This window comes from Ascaphus truei, chromosome 11 (genome assembly GCF_040206685.1).
Source record: "Ascaphus truei isolate aAscTru1 chromosome 11, aAscTru1.hap1, whole genome shotgun sequence".
NCBI classification, from domain to species: domain Eukaryota; kingdom Metazoa; phylum Chordata; class Amphibia; order Anura; family Ascaphidae; genus Ascaphus; species Ascaphus truei.
The window spans coordinates 7486629-7506080 of record NC_134493.1 but is presented as its reverse complement, the minus strand read 5'-3'; the positions used below and the strand labels follow the sequence as shown (position 1 = coordinate 7506080).

Here is a 19452-nt window from a genome sequence, read left to right as displayed (position 1 = left end):
CATAGGTTTAACCTGGTTGTGGCTTGGGCGTGGCTTGGATTAGAGGTGTGATTTAGGGGCAGGACATATTAGTGGAATGATTTTGGGACGTGATTCTCCCAATACAGGCACTGTCTGAATACATAGCTTATTCATTGTCTGTTATCAAAAGAGACCTTGAATCTCTAGCAACTAAGTTATACGATTCTGCCTCTAAAAGAACCAGTCTTATTGTTTACTGACTAAAACAGCAGGAAACCGACAATACAAAAAGTATCTTACCAATATCCTGAACAAGGGAAAAAGGAAATGTAACTCGACAGAATACTGAGTGCATTAGAAATTATATTTCAGCAAAAGGCTGACTACAGAAACTTAACTGGTTATGAACAGACAAAATGGATGGCTTAACACAAGTGCAGATTCTGGCCTGACCTACTGGTCCTAACACCGTTCTTATGCACTCTTTGATCCAAGAAGCAATGGTGTATCTTGATGCTGGAAAGCCCTTTTTTGTGTGGTATCACTACCTCCATTTTAATGAACAATTGGTTAACTGAGGAAGAAGTTCATAAGCGACTTGAAAAATTAAAGTAAATAAGGCACCTGGCCCCGATGGCATACATCCAAGAGTTCTCAAGGAGTTAAGCTCAATAATAGCAAAACCATTATATTTAATATTCAAGGACCACATTTCCACAGGCTCAGTACCACAAGATTGGCGTAAAGCAGATGTGGTGCCTATATTTAAAAAGGGAGCTTGATCACAACCGGGAAATTACAGACCTGTAAGCCTGACTTCAATAGTAGGGAAACTACTTGAAGGTTTAATACGGGATAATATTCAGGAATACCTAATGGAAAATAAAATTATTAGTAATAGTCAGCATGGATTTACGAAGGATAGATCTTGCCAAACTAACCTTATTTGTTTCTTTGAGGAGGTAAGTAGGAATCTAGACCAGGGTAATGCAGTTGATGTGGTCTACTTAGATTTTGCAAAGGCTTTTGATACGGTTTCACACGAGCTTGGTGTACAAAATAAAGAATATTGGACTCAGTAATAATATATGCACCTGGATTGAAAACTGGTTAAAGGACAGACAACAGAGGGTTGTCATAAATGGAACTTTTTCAGGTTGGGCTAAAGTCGTGAGTGGAGTACCTCAGGGATCGGTACTGGGACCCCTGCTTTTTAACTTGTTTATTAATGACCTTGAGGTTGGGATCGAGCGCAAAGTCTCCATCTTTGCTGATGATACTAAATTGTGTAAGGTAATAGAATCAGAGCAGGATGTAATTTCTCTTCAGAAGGACTTGGAGAGACTGGAAACGTGGGCAGGTAAATGGCAGATGAGGTTTAATACAGATAAATGTAAGGTTATGCATTTGGGATACAAGAATAAAAAGGCGACATACAAATTAAATGGAGATATTTTGGGGGAATCCTTGATGGAGAAGGATTTAGGAGTGCTTGTAGACAGCAGGCTTAGCAATAGTGCCCAATGTCATGCAGTAGCTGCAAAGGCAAACAAGATCTTATCTTGCGTCAAACGGACAATGGATGGAAGGGAAGTAAACATAATTATGCCCCTTTACAAAGCATTAGTAAGACCACACCTTGAATATGGAGTACAATTTTGGGCGCCAATCCTAAGAAAAGACATTATGGAACTAGAGAGAGTGCAGAGAAGAGCCACCAAATTAATAAAGGGGATGGACAATCTAACTTATGAGGAGAGGCTAGCTAAATTAGATTTATTTACATTAGAAAAGAGGCGTCTAAGAGGGGATATGATAACTATATACAAATATATTCAGGGACAATACAAGGAGCTTTCAAAAGAAGTATTCATCCCACGGGCAGTACAAAGGACTCGGGCCATCCCTTAAGGTTGGAGGAAAGGAGATTTCACCAGCAACAAAGGAAAGGGTTCTTTACAGTGAGGGCAGTTCAAATGTGGAATTCATTACCCATGGAGACTGTGATGGCAGATACAGTAGATTTGTTCAAAAAAAGGTTGGACATCTTTTTAGATGGGAAAGGTATACAGGGATATAGCAAATAAGTATACATGGGAAGGATGTTGATCCAGGGATTAATCCGATTGCCAATTCTTGGAGTCAGGAAGGAATTAATTTTTCCCCTTAATGGGTTTTTTTGTTTGCCTTCCTCTGGATCAATAAGTATAGATATAGGATAAAGTATCTGTTGTCTAAATTTAGCATAGGTTGAACTTGATGGACGGAAGTCTTTTTTCAACCTCATCTACTATGTAACTATGTAACTAGCAATCTGTCTGTTTTCCTGAAATCTCTGGTTCAGTCCACGCAAGCTCTTATTAACGTGACAAGATGAAGAGTTTTCAATTTTTACATAGTTACATAGCAGATGAGGTTGAAAAAAAGACATATGTCCATCAGGTTTAACCTATACTAAATTTTACTTTATGATCAAGTGGATTTGGGCAGAATGAAGGCAAGATTGTCTTGGTCCAGGTGAAATTTGGTTACCACGTAAGGCAAAAATAAAGGATCTGTTCTGAGGACTACTTTGTCAAGTGTACAATAGTAAAGGGTTTGACAGCCAACAGTTCCTGGATTTCTCTTATCCTTCTGGCTGATTAAATCGCAGTCGAAAAGTGAATTTAATTGTTAGACATTTTGACTCAGAGCTTTCCATAGGCTGAAAAAGGTTCTCCCGTTAGTACTAAATTTAGGTCCCATGGTTGTACAAACTATTTTGGGGTCTTATTTTCCTAATTGCCTGAAAGAAAAAGAAAAAAATTATCTGCCAGTAGTTTTGGAACATGACCCTGAGTGCTGTAATTTGCCCTAACAAATAATTAAGGAATAACCCCCTTGTCAAAACACATTTTTAAGGAAATCCAGCACACCTATTACTGACACTTGTGCCTTTATTTGTTTTGGTCTGTACCAGGCAGAAAACGTGTTTCAGACCCTGTGATGAGTCAGAAGGTCCACTACTTTGTTTTCGAGGCCCTTTTCCACCAACAAGCTCCTTTCAACTTCCATGCCATTAGGGCTAGTTTTTGCTGAGTTTGGATGCAAAATAGTACTTTGGGATTGAGGGAAGTATCTGTGGTCCCATAATTTACAGGTTTATAACCTGTGCATGCCATGCTCTCCTGGGCCAGTTCTTGAGTATTAAAATGACCGTGGCGCTTTCTCTGAATTAATTTCTTTATGAGCATTAGAGTCTGAGGTTTTGACAGAAAGACATCCCAAGATGCTGTCAGCACATCTATTTGCTCTGCTTCCTCGTCTTTCCCTCTTGCATAAAAGACTGGGAATTTTTGCGTTTGCCTTTGTCACAATTAGGTCTGTTTCTTGAAGATCAGATTGGAAACTTCTTAGGACAATATTTATTGCCTTAAGTTGTAGGACATTTGTCTCTGATGTTTTTTATTGTTGTTCCAAAACTCCAGATGCGTTCCCCAGCCTATGTAGCTTGCAGCCATTGCCAAGATACTCAAGAGAGAATCTTCTAAAGAATATCCTGTGGTCAAGTTGTGTTCATTTAGCAGCACAACAGGGATTTCCTTGCCCCTTGGTGCAACCTTATAATTTGGTAATGATCCTTTGGGTATTTGTTCCATAACGTTAGGAAATTGTTTTGGACAAACGTCACCTGAAATTGTGCCCGTTGCACCACCTGCATTGTTCAAGTGAAAAGTCCTAGCGTCCTCGTGCATAGTTATTAGTAGATGAGGTTGAAAAAAGACCTATGTCCATCAAGTTCAACCTATGCTAAATTTAGATGACAGATACTTATCCTGTATTTCTATTTATAGCATTTTGATAGAGAGGAAGGCAGACACACAACCCCAGTGAATCATCTTCCAATGATGTCTCATAAGGGGAAAAATACATTCCTTCCTGAATCCAAATAATGGCATCAGATTTCTCCTTGAATCAACATCCTTCCCGTGTTTGCTTATTTGGTACATCCCTCTATACCTTTCCTTTCTAAAAGGATGTCCAACCTTTTTTTAAACAAATCTATTATATCTGCCATCACAGTCTCCATGGGTAATGAATTCCACATTTTAACTGTCCTTACTGTAAAGAACCATTTCCTTTGTTGCTGGTGAAATCTCCTTTCCTCCAACCTTAAGGGATGGCCCGAGTCCTTTGTACTGCTCGTGGGATGAATAGTTCTTTTTGAAAGCTCCTTGTACTGTCCCCAAATATATTTGTATATAGTTATAATATCCCCTCTTAGATGCCTCTTTTCTAGTGTAAATAAATCTAATCTAGCTAGCCTCTCCTCATAAGTTAGATTGTACATCCCCTTTATTAATTTGGTGGCTCTTCTCTGCACTCTCTCTAGTTCCATAATGTATTTTCTTAGGATTGGTGCCCAAAATTGTACTCCATATTCAAGGTGTGGTCTTACTAATGCTTTGTAAAGGGGCATAATTATGTTTACTTCCCTTCCATCCATTGTCTGTTTGACGCAAGATAAGATCTTGTTTGCCTTTGCAGCTACTGCATGACATTGGGCACTATTGCTAAGCCTGCTGTCTACAAGCACTCCTAAATCCTTCTCCATCAAGTATTCCACCAATATATCTCCATTTAATTTGTAAGTCGCCTTTTTATCTTGCATCCCAAATGCATAACCTTACATTTATCTGTATTAAACCTCATCTGCCATTTACCTGCCCACGTTTCCAGTCTCTCCAAGTCCTTCTGAAGAGAAATTACATCCTGCTCTGATTCTATTACCTTACACAATTTAGTATCATCAGCAAAGATGGAGACTTTGCTGTCGATCCCAACATCAAGGTAATTAATAAACGAGTTAAAAAGCAGGGGTCCAAGTACCAATCCCTGAGGTACTCCACTCACGACTTTAGCCCAACCTGAAAAAGTTCCATTTATGACAACCCTCTGTTGTCTGTCCTTTAACCAGTTTTCAATCCAGGTGCACATATTATTACTGAGTCCAATTTTCTTTATTTTGTACACCAACCTCTTGTGTGAAACCGTATCAAAAGCTTTTGCAAAATCTAAGTAGAGCACATCAACTGCATTACCCTGGTCTTAATTCCTTCTTACCTCCTCAAAGAAACAAATAAGGTTAGTTTGGCATGATCTATCCGTCATAAATCTATGCTGACTATTAGTAATAATTTTGTTTTCCATTAGGTGTTCCTGAATATTGTCCCGTATTAAATCTTCAAGTAGTTTCCCTACTATTGAATTTCTCGGGATGGTTTTTTTTTTTTTTATTCTCAGACTTCCACCTTTATTAGATTTCCATTCTTCAGCTACACATAAAGAGAACACCCGCACAGCTGAGTAGTGAACCACGTTGAGGTGCTAACTAGGTAGGGACATTGATGTATACAAGAGAAAAGAAAACCTAGTGTATCAGCACTCTATCATAACTGGATGTGTAATGATATTATTATATGTGTTAATAAATCTAGGCATTGAATGCGGAGGTAGATCTGATGTGTGTAGCTACCTGTATTGTAAGGTTAATAATAGGCTGGAGGGTAACCTCGGTCATACTGCTTGGCGAGATATCAATCTGTGAGGGTAACACTAGAGGGGACAGTAAATAGAATACCGCCCCTTGCGCCGTTTAGCCAAAATTAATGACAGAGTATGCACAATAGAATAACTAGTGTAGACACCCTCAATAGGGTATTCATGCATATAGTGCCAACATATAAAATGTGTTGATGTATAATGTGGCTCGGCTGTTGGACTAATGTGGGGGTTAGTGATACATCATCAGAGATGGTATAAGCAACTAATCCTATATTTCCAAATGGGGAGTGATAGGTGTGTACCATGAACCCTCACAGCCCTCACAAAAAGGATGATTGGGGAAAATGAGTGCAGTGTGAACACTGGGAGGCTAAAAATAAAAAGATAGTAATTGGCATAAGCGAAGCACTAGAGAGAACCTCCGCAATACGTGAGTACTGCATGCAGTGCATAATAAGCAATACTTGGGTACCGCATGCAGTGCATGATAAACGTAATAGGAGTAGTTCTGAGATCGGCTTGGTGACTGGAAAGAAATGCTTACCAAGACACCGGTGTAACAACAGGTAAACCCGGCTGATTCCCAAAGCAGGAGGCAAGTGTCGTGCGGTGCGGTCAGTATAGACCCGCAATCCACGAACACCACCTAAACACTTTGGGAGATATAGATATCAGCCTGAGTGTGCTGTCATGTATAGTAGTTTGTCCTGATGGGACCACCATGTTATTCGTAAATATTCAATACAGGCTCCAGTTATAGTAGTAACGTTAAACGAGCAGTGACTTCAGCCGAAGAATGTTGCTTAATTGCCGGTATGTGACAGCTGATACGAGTGGATCCCCAATCCCGAGGCAAGTGCCATGCGGTAAGGTCAATATAGACCCGTAACCCACGTGAACCCCTCACCCCTTAATCAGCAGGGTGAAGGAGTAAGCAGGTAAGTATAACACAGCAACCAGACTATTTCAGGAGATATAAAGCCCCTAGATATACTGTTAGCCTGAGTGTGCAGTATAGTGGTCTGATAATAATGGCAACTAAGGCCTGGGACCCGGTGCGCCCGGCGGCACGGGCGGCCACACGCGAGTTCCCCACCAGCAGGGGAATCCCGCGGAGCCGGTCCCGGTCCCCCCAGGCTGTACAGCTTACTACACGCTGTGGCGCGTCAGCCGCTATGGGATACAAGAGAATGTTGATCCATAGCGTTGACGCGTCACGTGGTGTGGCTGTAAGCCAATTGGGGAGGGGAGGCTTCGGGAGGAAGAGGGCCTCGGGGAGCGGGGAGGAGTGTGGGGGGAAAGCAGCGTGCGTGCCTGTCTGTGTGTCTATGTGTGTGCCTGAGTGCGTGAGTGCCTGCCTCTCTCTGTGTGTGTGTGTATGAGTGCCTGCGTGTGTGTGTGCCTGTCTGTGTGTATGTGCCTGTGCCTGTCTGTGTGTATGTGTGTGTGTTGCTTTACTTACCTTCAATCAGCAGCCCGAGCCGTGGAGGGGGGGGGAGAGTAGCGGGTCCCTCCGCTCAAGCCACGCCCCCCTCCCGCTCAAACCTCCCACTCCCACCCGCTCCCTACAGACCGCATATCGCGGTCTGTGTATGTCAGCGCCCCGCCTGTCTGCAGTGCGGGCGCGCTGGCTCTGGGAGCGGGGCCTTAGCCGGATAGCCAGACCCAAAAGCCCCTAATGAATTGCAGGCTGTATATGTCAGTTGGCAAAGCATTAAAGGGCTGGGTATCTATGGCTAAAAGTGATCAATATACATGTGAGACATTACTGTTGTGGATGCTCACAAAATGTGGGGTAAGTGTAATATTAATATTTAATATTAATTGATGTCAGTGATGGTTAGTCACTGTATTAATAATGGTGGTATAGCTAGATTTAAAGGATATACCAGGATGATACAATATCTTCCATGATAATAAATAAATTGCACACTAATGATCTATGTGTTGTCATTTGTTATAATTGATTTTGTTGTGAGTTCAAGGCACATTGGAGGCTGACTGAAATGCTGTACAGATAATTTATGTAATAAATGAAGGGTTCTTGAAAGCAAAATAGCCTTTGCGGGGAACAAATTTAAATAAATTTATTTTGGAATAAATTTAAATAAAGGGGCTGAAAACAAAACCCTCATTGAGTCCAGATGGGCTCAATGTTCCCAGAGTGTATATCCACTTAGACTCAATCTTGAGTTGTTCAGTATCCCAGTTCCCCCGTCTGATTCCTGGAGAGAATTGATCTATTCCCACAAACGATATTGCCTTCAGATCTCCCTGTTGACATCTATTTGCATGATTAGCAACAGGGGTATCCAATTTGTTGCGAATAGATCCCACATGTTCCAGAATTCGGGTTTTGAATAGACGGCGTGTTTTGCCCACATATTTTTTTCCACATTTACAGGTTCCCATGTAAATCACTCCTGTGGTATTGCAGTTTATGAATTTGCGTATATTGAAATGTTTTGAGTTGTCATGGTTACTGAAGGTTTTGGATACAGATGTATTGGCAGGCTTTACATCTTTGTGGATGATAGTGAAAAAAAGGCGCTAACAACTTAAAATATAAGTGTCATAAAGTGCAAGTTAATAGTGCAATATACAATATGTGCTCAAAATAATAATATATCCCTGCTCAAACCCTCTGGTGGAACCTGTTTCCCGGGTCCCAAGTAGAATGATATATTGCAGACAATCCAGGAGGATCATGTATAGGGAAAAGGAAACAAAACAGTGCAAATATAAGTGCAGACGTTGAGATTAAGTGATTGGCTGAATGATGAAATCTTGGCTCTAATGGTCTATCAACTCACAAGATGTTAGTGGTATATGCGCAATTGGCAGATAGGGCTGCCACCCCAGGTGGATGCTGTATACTGTGGGATTCCCTCCAGGCTCGTCTCATCAGTGTGGTAATGATATATATGGAGGAGAAAAACAGCACTACATAGCGCGATCTGTCTTGTATTAAACTTTATAAAAAAATAGACATATAAAATGTGCACTATAAAAATCGCATTTATCACATAAAAGTGAATCAAGTGGATGTTCCGCCGCTCTCACCACCTCCTCTCTGGCTCTGGATCTCCTTCGTCTGCAACTTGGGATTCCAAACTCCGTGTGTCCTCAGGTGCGTGTGACGTCACTGCTCAGTGGATGGTGCAGCTACGGATCCCTCACTAGTCCAAAACACCACTCAACGCGTTTCGCCCAGCCCTTGAAAGCTGTATATGGCTTCGTCAGGAAGCGTTGAGTGGTGTTTTGGACTAGTGAGGGATCCGTAGCTGCACCATCCACTGAGCAGTGACGTCACACGCACCTGAGGACACACGGAGTTTGGAATCCCAAGTTGCAGACGAAGGAGATCCAGAGCCAGAGAGGAGGTGGTGAGAGCGGCGGAACACCCACTTGATTCACTTTTATGTGATAAATGCGATTTTTATACTAGCACATATGTCTATTTTTTATAAAGTTTAATACAAGACAGATCGCGCTATGTAGTGCTGTTTTTCTCCTCCATATGTATCATTACCACACTGATTAGATGAGCCTGGAGGGAATCCCACAGTATACAGCATCCACCTGGGGTGGCAGCCCTATCTGCCAATTGCGCATATACCACTAACATCTTGTGAGTTGATAGACCATTAGAGCCAAGATTTCATCATTCAGCTAATCACTTAATCTCAACGTCTGCACTTATATTTGCACTGTTTTGTTTCCTTTTCCCTATACATGCTCCTCCTGGATTGTCTGAAATATATCATTCTACTTGGGACCCGGGATACAGGTTCCACCAGAGGGTTTGAGCAGGGATATATTATTATTTTGAGCACATATTGTATATTGCACTATTAACTTGCACTTTATGACACTTCTATTTTAAGTTGTTAGCGCCTTTTTTTCACTATCATCCACAAAGATGTAAAGCCTGCCAATACATCTGTATCCAAAACCTTCAGTAACCATGACAACTCAAAACATTTCAATATACGCAAATTCATAAACTGCAATACCACAGGAGTGATTTACATGGGAACCTGTAAATGTGGAAAAAAAATATGTGGGCAAAACACGCCGTCTATTCAAAACCCGAATTCTGGAACATGTGGAATCTATTCGCAACAAATTGGATACCCCTGTTGCTAATCATGCAAATAGATGTCAACAGGGAGATCTGAAGGCAATATCGTTTGTGGGAATAGATCAATTCTCTCCAGGAATCAGACGGGGGGACTGGGATACTGAACAACTCAAGATTGAGTCTAAGTGGATATACACTCTGGGAACATTGAGCCCATCTGGACTCAATGAGGGTTTTGTTTTCAGCCCCTTTATTTAAATTTATTCCAAAATAAATTTATTTAAATTAGCTGTGGACCAGATGGTCCCTTAGATTTTTGGCCCGTATACTGACCATGGCTGGATAGGGAGGTATGGAATCACATAGGTCTTCGTCAGCTCTTAAAATGTGCCAGTGTTTGTGTAAGACTTCCCTAGCCACCTTCCATTGTTTATTGAAGGTGCCTATGAATCTTACTGTTCTCTGTTCTGGTTGTATGACTTTGTCTTTGACCAGTTCAGATCTGGCTTGGTGTTTTGCCCACTTGTAGGCCCTTTTTATTGTTTTTTGGCTATATCCCCTTGCTGTGAAACGGTTCTTCATGTCCCTGGCTTTTTCTTCAAAATCTTTATCGTTGCTGCAGTTTCTTCTAGGTCGGAGAAATTGTCCAACCGGTATTCCTTTAATCAGGGATCTGGGATGATGACTGCTAGCCAAAAGAATACTGTTGGTAACTGTATTCTTAGGATAAATTGTTGTTTCTAGAAGGCCATTGTTGTCCTTTGAAATCAGTAAATCAAGGAAGCAGATTTGTTCAGAGCTGTATTCAAGGGTCAAGCGTAGGTTAAGTTCATTAGTATTGAGGATCTCTATAAATTGTTTGAGCATAGCCTCAGACCCTCGCCACACTATTAGCACATCATCAATGAAGCGCAGCCATATTTCCACAAAAGTGGTGAAGTGTTCGAGTTCCTCTGAGAATACCACTGTTGATTCCCACCATCCCAGATACAGGTTAGCGTATGTCGGGGCACATTTTGTGCCCGTGGCTGTATCCTGTATCTGGTGATAGATGGTTTGGTTAAACCAAAAGTAATTCCTTTGTAGAACAAATTGTAGTAACTCCACCGTAAAACTGTTATGATTTTGATGATACTGGCTGCGTGTGCTAAAGAAGTGGTTGACCGCCCGTATTCCCTGGTCATGCCTAATACTAGAGTATTGTCCCTCCACATCAAGGGTAACTAGAATACAGTCATCTGCCACTGAGATGCCATCTAGCTTTGTGAGGACATCTTTTGTGTCCTTGATGAATGAGGGCAGGGTGGTGACAAATGGTCTCAAGATCTTGTCCATGTATGAACTTGCTTTTTCCGTCAAGTTACCAATCCCAGAGACTATTGGTCTACCTGGGGGTGGTGTTTTATTCGTGTGGACCTTTGGAAGGCTATAAAAAGTGGCGGTTTTGGGTGTACGGACCAAGATGTAATTATATTCTTTTTCAGAAATGAGTTTTGAGGTCAGACCTTTGTTGAGAATATTAGTCAATTCCTTGTTGAACTTCAAGGTTGGGTCTGTCTCCAGAATCTCGGAGCAGGCCCGGTCAGACAGAATCCTCATGTTTTCCTTCTCATAGTCCTTGGATCTTAAGATTACCAAATTACCACCCTTGTCGGATGGTTTAATGACAATATCTTTCTCGTCTGCTAATTCTTTAAGGACTAGTTTTTCACCTATGCTCAGGTTATCAAGTTGTTTAGTCTTCGGGAGGGATTCAAGGTCCTTAGTGACCAAGTTGACAAAAGTATCGATATGGGCATATTGTTCCCCATAGGGCATAAACTTTGACTTAGGCCTGAGATCAGTGAAGGGCCCCTCACCCGGTGGCCTTTCAGATTCGGCCGGTAGGGCTATGAGGTCCTCCAGGGCTTCAGTTTCACTTGCGTCAGGTATAGGAACACCTTCACGGATCGCTGTTCTTCTATCTCTAGATCTGTACATTTTGTGTAGTTTGAGTTTGCGAGCAAATAAATTGACATCCTTGACCCATTCAAATATGTTCAGATTATTGGACGGTGAAAAGGATAGACCACGTTTCAAGACTTTTATATGGTTCTCATTGAGGGTTTTATCCGAGAGGTTTATAATTTGAAGCTCGTCACATTATAATAGCCCTAGTAGCCTCTCGTGTTTTTGTTTTTGGAGGTGTTTGTGTTCCCGCTTCTTAGAGCCCATACCTTTCCCTCTCCTTGCTTTTCTTTTTCTTTTTTCCTGCCCTCTTTGGGTTGTCTCTGCTCTAAAAAATAGACCTGAGGAAGGTAATGGGCAATAGAGGTTCTGGGTCCAGGTGTGTTGCTTTCTGAGGTGGTAGGTCTCTCCTACTCACTCTCGGATATCTCCCACTCTATAGAGGACTCCTGGGTATTAGATTTGGGTTTAGTCTGTTGTTTGCGATCTTTTGAAGCAAATTTATATCTGTAGATCTTGCCTGTCTGGTAATCTTCAGTGTCTCTCTGGAATTTCTTATGTTTGCGCTCCTTCAGGTCCCCCGTGAATTTATCTATATTACTCTTTAGTCATCCTTCTAACTCAACAAATTTGTCATTGGTCTTCCAAACTTCCACTTTTGCCCGTAAAATATCAAGGTCAGTGTTAACTTGTGCTAATTTTTCTTTCTGGTAAGTAACCAGGAGTTCCATTAACATAGTGGAGCACTGGTTAAGTACTAATTCCCAAGATCTAGTGAAGTCTTCGTCTGTAATATCGTTTGCTGGTGCAATGTTCACCCTAAGACCCCTGGGGATAAATTCTGCCTTAAGGTATTTTTCGAAACTAAATATCTCCCACCATGTTTTCCTCTGTAATTTGTATGTTTTATCCAATTCCCTAAAGAAATCGCTGATGTTGGGTGCGGATGTAGATTCTGTAGCTACATAATCTGATGAGAACATTTGTTCAGCCTCCAACTGCCATTCATTAAAGTCAGATTGGTTGGATAAGAAACCAGACATAGTGTGCAAATGATGTAAATGATGTAGTAGCACGCTGGGTGTGATAATGGGTCAAGACAACCCAAATGAGAATAGCTACACATAAAGAGAACACCCGCACAGCTGAGTAGTGAACCACGTTGAGGTGCTAACTAGGTAGGGACATTGATGTATACAAGAGAAAAGAAAACCTAGTGTATCAGCACTCTATCATAACTGGATGTATAATGCTATTATTTAAAATACTTTATTGATAAACAATGAATAAAAAAGGGGGTTTAAAATAAAATATATATCAAACAGCACGTGACTGTGATCTTTGGTAACATAACTATAAGTAGTTAAGTTGATTGTACATATGGAGATCCTTGATAGATATTCAGGATCTGGTGCTATACATATAGCTGCCTACAGATATAGGAATGGGGCAGTAGTGGGACCACTATGTAGATAAAGTCTCGTCCCAATATAGATGTATCAGAGCATATACTCATAGACGCGCTGTAAATTGTAGACTTTAAATAGTATATATGTGTTAATAAATCTGGGCATTGAATGCGGAGATAGATCTGATGTGTGTAGCTACCTGTATTGTAAGGTTAATAATAGGCTGGAGGGTAACCTCGGTCATACTGCTTGGCGAGATATCAATCTGTGAGGGTAACACTAGAGGGGACAGTAAATAGAATACCGCCCCTTGCGCCGTTTAGCCAAAATTAATGACAGAGTATGCACAATAGAATAACTAGTGTAGACACCCTCAATAGGGTATTCATGCATATAGTGCCAACATATAAAATGTGTTGATGTATAATGTGGCTCGGCTGTTGGACTAATGCAGGGGGTAGTGATACATCCTCAGAGATGGTATAAGCAACTAATCCTATATCTCCAAATGGGGCGTGAAAGGTGTGTACCATGAACCCTCACAGCCCTCACAAAGAGGATGATTGGGGCAAATGAGTGCAGTGTGAACACCGGGAGGCTAAAAATAAAAAGATAGTAATTGGCATAAGCGAAGCACTAGAGAGAACCTCCGCAATACGTGAGTACTGCATGCAGTGCATAATAAGCAATACTTGGGTACCGCATGCAGTGCATGATAAACGTAATAGGAGTAGTTCTGAGATCGGCTTGGTGACTGGAAAGAAATGCTTACCGCACGACACTTGCCTCCTGCTTTGGGAATCAGCCGAGTTTACCTGTTGTTACACCGGTGTCTTGGTAAGCATTTCTTTCCAGTCACCAAGCCGATGACTTGAAAACGAGAGGTAACTCTCAATGTATTACTTCCTGGTAAAAATATTTTATAAATAAATAAATATTGGGACGAGACTTTATCTACATAGTGGTCCCACTACGGCCCCATTCCTATATCTGTAGGCAGCTATATGTATAGCACCAGATCCTGAATATCTTATCAAGGATCTCCATATGTACAATCAACTTAACTACTTATAGTTATGTTACCAAAGATCACAGTCAAGTGCTGTTTGATATATATTTTATTTTAAACCCCCTTTTTTATTCATTGTTTATCAATAAAGTATTTTAAATAATATCATTATACATCCAGTTATGATAGAGTGCTGATACACTAGGTTTTCTTTTCTCTTGTATACATTACCATTCTTCAGCCTGTACAGTAGCCTATGTAGCGCTGGTGTAGAAAAGTTGTTTTCAGCCAAAAATGTGAAGTCTTTGACATTATAGTAAACAAAACCATGCTAAAGTTGAATTGTAGCTATTCTACTTGGATTATTATTTGCTGCTGTAATTGGATCTAGTACTTAATAGAATTCTCAGTATTGTTGTTGTATTCTAACACAAGTATTGAATTGAAATTACCAAATTAAAGATAAAAAACTTTTAAAGCAATATAAAGTGTGTGTACATCAATGTGCATTTTATTCTCTCTAATATAACCTTTTGTTTGTTCAGTTATGTTCACATTTAATTAAAGGGGGACATTCTTCCTCTGTCCGTGATAGGTTAAAGCCGCAGAAAAAATCTGGAAGTGGTGCTCCATCACCCTGTGACAACATTGTAGTGGCTTACTACTTCTGTGGAGAACCAATACCCTACAGAACAATGGTTAAAGGTCGTGTAGTTACTCTTGGACAATTCAAGGAATTGCTTACTAAGAAAGGAAATTACAGGTAATAATACATGTTAAAATAATATATCTATTGTCTATTTATGCATTATTGTTTAATGGTACTGTTTTTTTCTTGAATAATGCCAATGTATGTTCTTTACAGTATATTAGCAATCCAGTAAAATTGTGCTAAAGTCATAAAATAACTATTGTACATCGTTTTAGCTACAGACCTGATAAATTGCAATCCAAACTATACATGTAGACGAGAAATTAGTCCTGTCCTAAAGCAAAATTATGGGAGTGTGACACTGTAGAAAAATTTGTAATGGTATTTTTAAGATAATGCCAGCAGAAGGATACGCTTCTTAGAAAGCATTATATGAGAAATATACAGAAAAGTGTGCCCAAATATTGTTTTTATTTTATTTTTGGCAGAGTACTTGTTTGATTATGGTAAAAACATTGTGTATTTTAATATCTTGTATTATCAATGTGTAACATTTTGGGATTCTATATAATGGGGGGGGGGGAATCAGCAGTAGTGAGTTGCTGTAAATGTTAAAAATATTTGGAATAATTTGACATGCACGGATTTAAAAAAATATATATTCCATTCATCAATGTAATTTCTTTTCTCTTCTATAGATATTACTTCAAGAAAGTAAGTGATGAATTTGACTGTGGAGTGGTATTTGAAGAGGTGCGAGAGGATGATACTATTTTGCCCATTTATGAGGAGAAAATCATTGGGAAAGTGGAAAAAATCGACTAGGGTAGACATCTGGAGTTTTCTGGAAATAAGAGGAAGTCATGAAAGAAGTAAGGAAGAGACTTTAAAAGATTAAAGATGTGCTAAAAACAATGGTCTTTACCTTAACTTCACGATTGATGCTCTGTCAACAGTGGGGCATGCTGTAATTCTTGGAAACGCATGTTTTTGACGAGTTGTTCACAATGGAAAGGACTCTTGCCAAACTAACTGCTGAGTGTTTAGTCAACAGAACCTGCCAATGGAGATTCCACACTCGGCGTGGTAAATGTAATGTAGCAGTGTACAGTTGAATTAGAGATTTAATAGGACCTTGTTTCAGAAAGCTGAATATTTTTGATACATTGTAATAAAACGGGAAGATATTTCCAATGTAACAGTGCTCTTATGTAAATTTCAACACTAAGTTGCTGAGGTCACCAAATGCATCAGCCATCTGTAAAGTCAATTATACTGTATTTCGTGAAGTTAAAACTTTAACCACACTTTAATTTCTTTCATTGAGTATGTCCTAAGTGTCGCTATTCTACGCTGAAGCGGGGGTACACTGTACAGGTTTCCTTGTTTTATTTGATTTAAGGGCTATACAAATACCATTTAGTCTGTGAACAAACCATAGTGTCTGTACATTTTTAACTCTGATGCAGTCATCCCTTAGAACATCATGACTGATTAACTAGATAAATATTTAAATTGCCTAGGGACAAACCAGTTTTAATGACTCATCACTAATAAGCTGCTTAACTTGTAATGTCTGTACAGTCTTACAATCGGCTAAATAAAGTAAAGAAGTGTGCTGAAGTCTGCATTACATCATTTAGGGTTAAATCAGTCAGTGCTGAAATGTCCAACATCTAAACCTCTGCTTTTAATTAATTTAAAATAAAAGACAAATATTTTCTAGCAATAACAAGGGCATCTTAAACTATATTTGTAGGGAATTGTAAAATGTATAGCTCCTAGATATTTATTATTTTGAAGCTGCATGACCTCACATGAATGGTCTTATTTTTTTATTGGCCCTTTGGATAAGAACATCTAAAACACAAATATGCAACCTATTTACTGTTGCGTGTGTTCTTTAAACTATTCATTTGTTATTGCCCAATACCGTTCAACTGTTTAAATTTCCCTCCAAAATGTTTGTTTCTTTGATTGGGATGCATCATATATCACATATCTGTCTTGTAATGTACAGGTTTGCAGATTTTACTTGTTTCTGTGGTTAACTGTTAACTGGTGTTAGAACATATTGCATAACTGCTGTAACAGAGCATTTTATTCATATAGATTATCTATGATTGTTTACTATAATTGTTTTATTTCAGAATCAGATTCTTAAATTGGAGAAATCATCTATTTATGAGACAATATCAAAATGAAGGAACACCATGCACAGTGTGAAATATGTTTTTTTTTTTTTTTTTTTTTTTTTTTGTGATACATGCAATACTTGAATGGTTTGTTCACAAAACAAAGCACTATAAACATTGGCATTTTAGCATAGAACTTTCAGAAGAATTTAAAGAGAGCTAAATATAAATAGAGTTGTATGACAGAGTAGCATTTTGGGTTCTGGTGTCCTAATTTTTTATATATTCCATGTCAAATAATCACTTTGGTGTGACTGTTTTAAACTGGAGAAAATATTTAGGTGACTGGTGCACCTACAGTACTGACAATTTGTTTGAACTAAAAAGAAATACTTTAAATGCAGTAAACTATTGGTCATTCAGGATTATTGTGAGAAATTGCAGTTTAATGCAGACAGGAGAGCTACTTAAAAACACACCTATCTTTATTTTATTTTTTTAAATAAAAGGTCATCTGCACTTCCTATAATCTTACAGCAATATGTCGTTTTTTAAATGGGAAATTCACCACTCACTTCCTGTGCTTTTTCATTAGTGACTTTTTGAAATTAGGGAATCTAGTGTTTAAAGAGCAATACAGAACTTCCATACACATTTTAAGAAGACTAGGTTGAAAAGTGCCTTGCTAGTTAGAGCAAGTATCAGTTAGTTGTTTAACTTGCATTAGAGACCATGGCTTATATATCAATAACGTTTCTCACCCAAAATTATTTACAACAAAAGCAGTATCTATGATACTGGTCCTGTTTATGGTTATTGCCTTCACATGAGTCAGATACAGTACTCTTTTAACTTTTAATGTGCCCTAGTGATGTTCACTGAATGTCACAGGACCTGTAACTTTAGTAGAAATTCAACCATTTTTGGTACTTTCTAGATAACTCACACATTAATATTATCAAAAGTTGTATTTGGGCTTTTAAAATTATTAACGAAGGCGAAGTTTAAAAGTAGAGATTTGTGATTCTCCTTTGTGATACTTTTTTTCTATGTGCCAAGTTTTTTTGTTGTACAGAGAACTTTCAAACATGGCCCTTCTGCAATGTTTTCTTTCCCTTCTAAAGCAAGTCACACTTTCCCTGCCCCAAAATGACATTTTTAAACAAATCGCCATTACTTTGCATTTACCATCAGAATTAAATACCTTGGCCAAGATTCAGTATGTTATAAGATTGTTAATACCCTATTAGTAAAGTAGTACATTTATTCAAGTTAGTGTCACTCAACCTTTTAACAACACAATAATGATTTTGCAGCATATTGAACATCAGCTTTTATTGTTGAATCATCCAGCTATTTCATGGAAATATTGATGTTAAATATTTGAGGTAATTAAAACATACCATCATTGTTAATTTTCAGAACTGCCTCATTGGATTTTCTGTATATTATGCATTCTAATATATTAATATATATTGCATGTTCCCTATTATTTGCCACTAGCAGTTTGGAGTATGTTTTTTTTTATTGTTTTTGAAAGAAAAAAAAAGAGGGGTCTTCAGTGTTAAATGGTAGGAAAGTTTTCAGTGGGCAGTTTGCAAGCGCTAGCATAGCGATGCCCTAGTGCGAGTGCTGCTTTAGGGTTTATTCAGAAACAAGAATGGGAAATCTTTATATCAAATTACAAATGGTAATGTATATATTGCTTGTATTTTTATTTAAAACATAAATGTGTTCAGTTGTTTCCCTGGAATGTTTCAAATTGCAGTTTTACCTGCTGAGACTGTTGCAAATTATTCTTAATATAACTTTTGTTCATGAGATCCCTTGTAAGACTTGTAACCAATTTTTGTAAAGTGTTTTTCCTGCATTTGTTTTAAATGTTTGATTTACATAAATAATATATTTTTGTGGCATCATGCCATAGAATTTGTTCTGTTGTGTAAATGCAAAGTGTTTCCTTTTTTCATATTTACATTTGGTGTATGTAGAATTTTTAAGATTCATAGTAGTAAACAGAATTACAGAAATATAGTGGTTTTAATGCCTAATCTGGAAGTCGGTCAAAAGCTACAGCGCTGCCTGCAAGTGCAGGCAATTGTCACACTGAAGGGTTGCCATTCAGCTCTCATTTAAACCACTGGCACCTGCAAGCAACTAGTGTTTTACCAACTTGTACTGTACTTATAGTACAATTTTAGCTCTTCTGCACACAGAAAATGTATTTGTATGCGTTTCTTTAAGGATTTATTTTTTGTATTCATAATACTGAACTTTTTGGGAAGTCCAGATCAGTAAAACAAATGGTAAACTTTTCAAATAAGAATTAATAGTCTGATGTTAAACTTGTCTGAATATCTTCAACAGACCTCTGTTAACAAATAATATTTATATACAAACCCGTAAACTGGATATCAGACAACGTAGTGTGGGAACATCACATTAATCTCTTTAAATTGATCATATTTGGTTGTGGTACGTGATACTATCCTGTGTCTTTCTGATAAAAAGCAACACCACAGAGCCTTTTTCGTGAAAGTGAGTGTTACTGTTTTATTGCATATATATGTTTGTCACAGAGTGCCTTTAATGTAGTTATCCAAAAGGACTTTAACAGAAAATGTTGCTGTCATCCAGGGAACCTCCTCTTTTTTTTTTTTTCTTTTTTTTTTTATGTCCATTTGTTTTTCACACTTATCTTTTTTTCTAAA

General features: G+C 38.7%; 1 protein-coding gene across 2 annotated transcripts in view; it reads left to right on the top strand.

Moving 5' to 3' along the window:
- Window positions 1-18657, top strand: part of AXIN1 (axin 1) — a 124609-nt gene extending 105952 nt beyond the window's left edge. Inside the window, exons 9-11 of one of the 2 annotated variants that reach the window (XM_075565232.1) lie at window positions 14550-14717; window positions 15305-15478; window positions 16757-18657. In XM_075565232.1, the coding sequence (XP_075421347.1) occupies window positions 14550-14717; window positions 15305-15431 (295 nt within the window). In that variant the 3' untranslated portion in view covers window positions 15432-15478; window positions 16757-18657. Of the gene's footprint in view, window positions 1-14549; window positions 14718-15304 lie in introns of both variants that reach the window. The other variant, XM_075565231.1, reaches the window with a different exon arrangement.
- The last annotated feature ends 795 nt before the right edge of the window (window positions 18658-19452 follow it).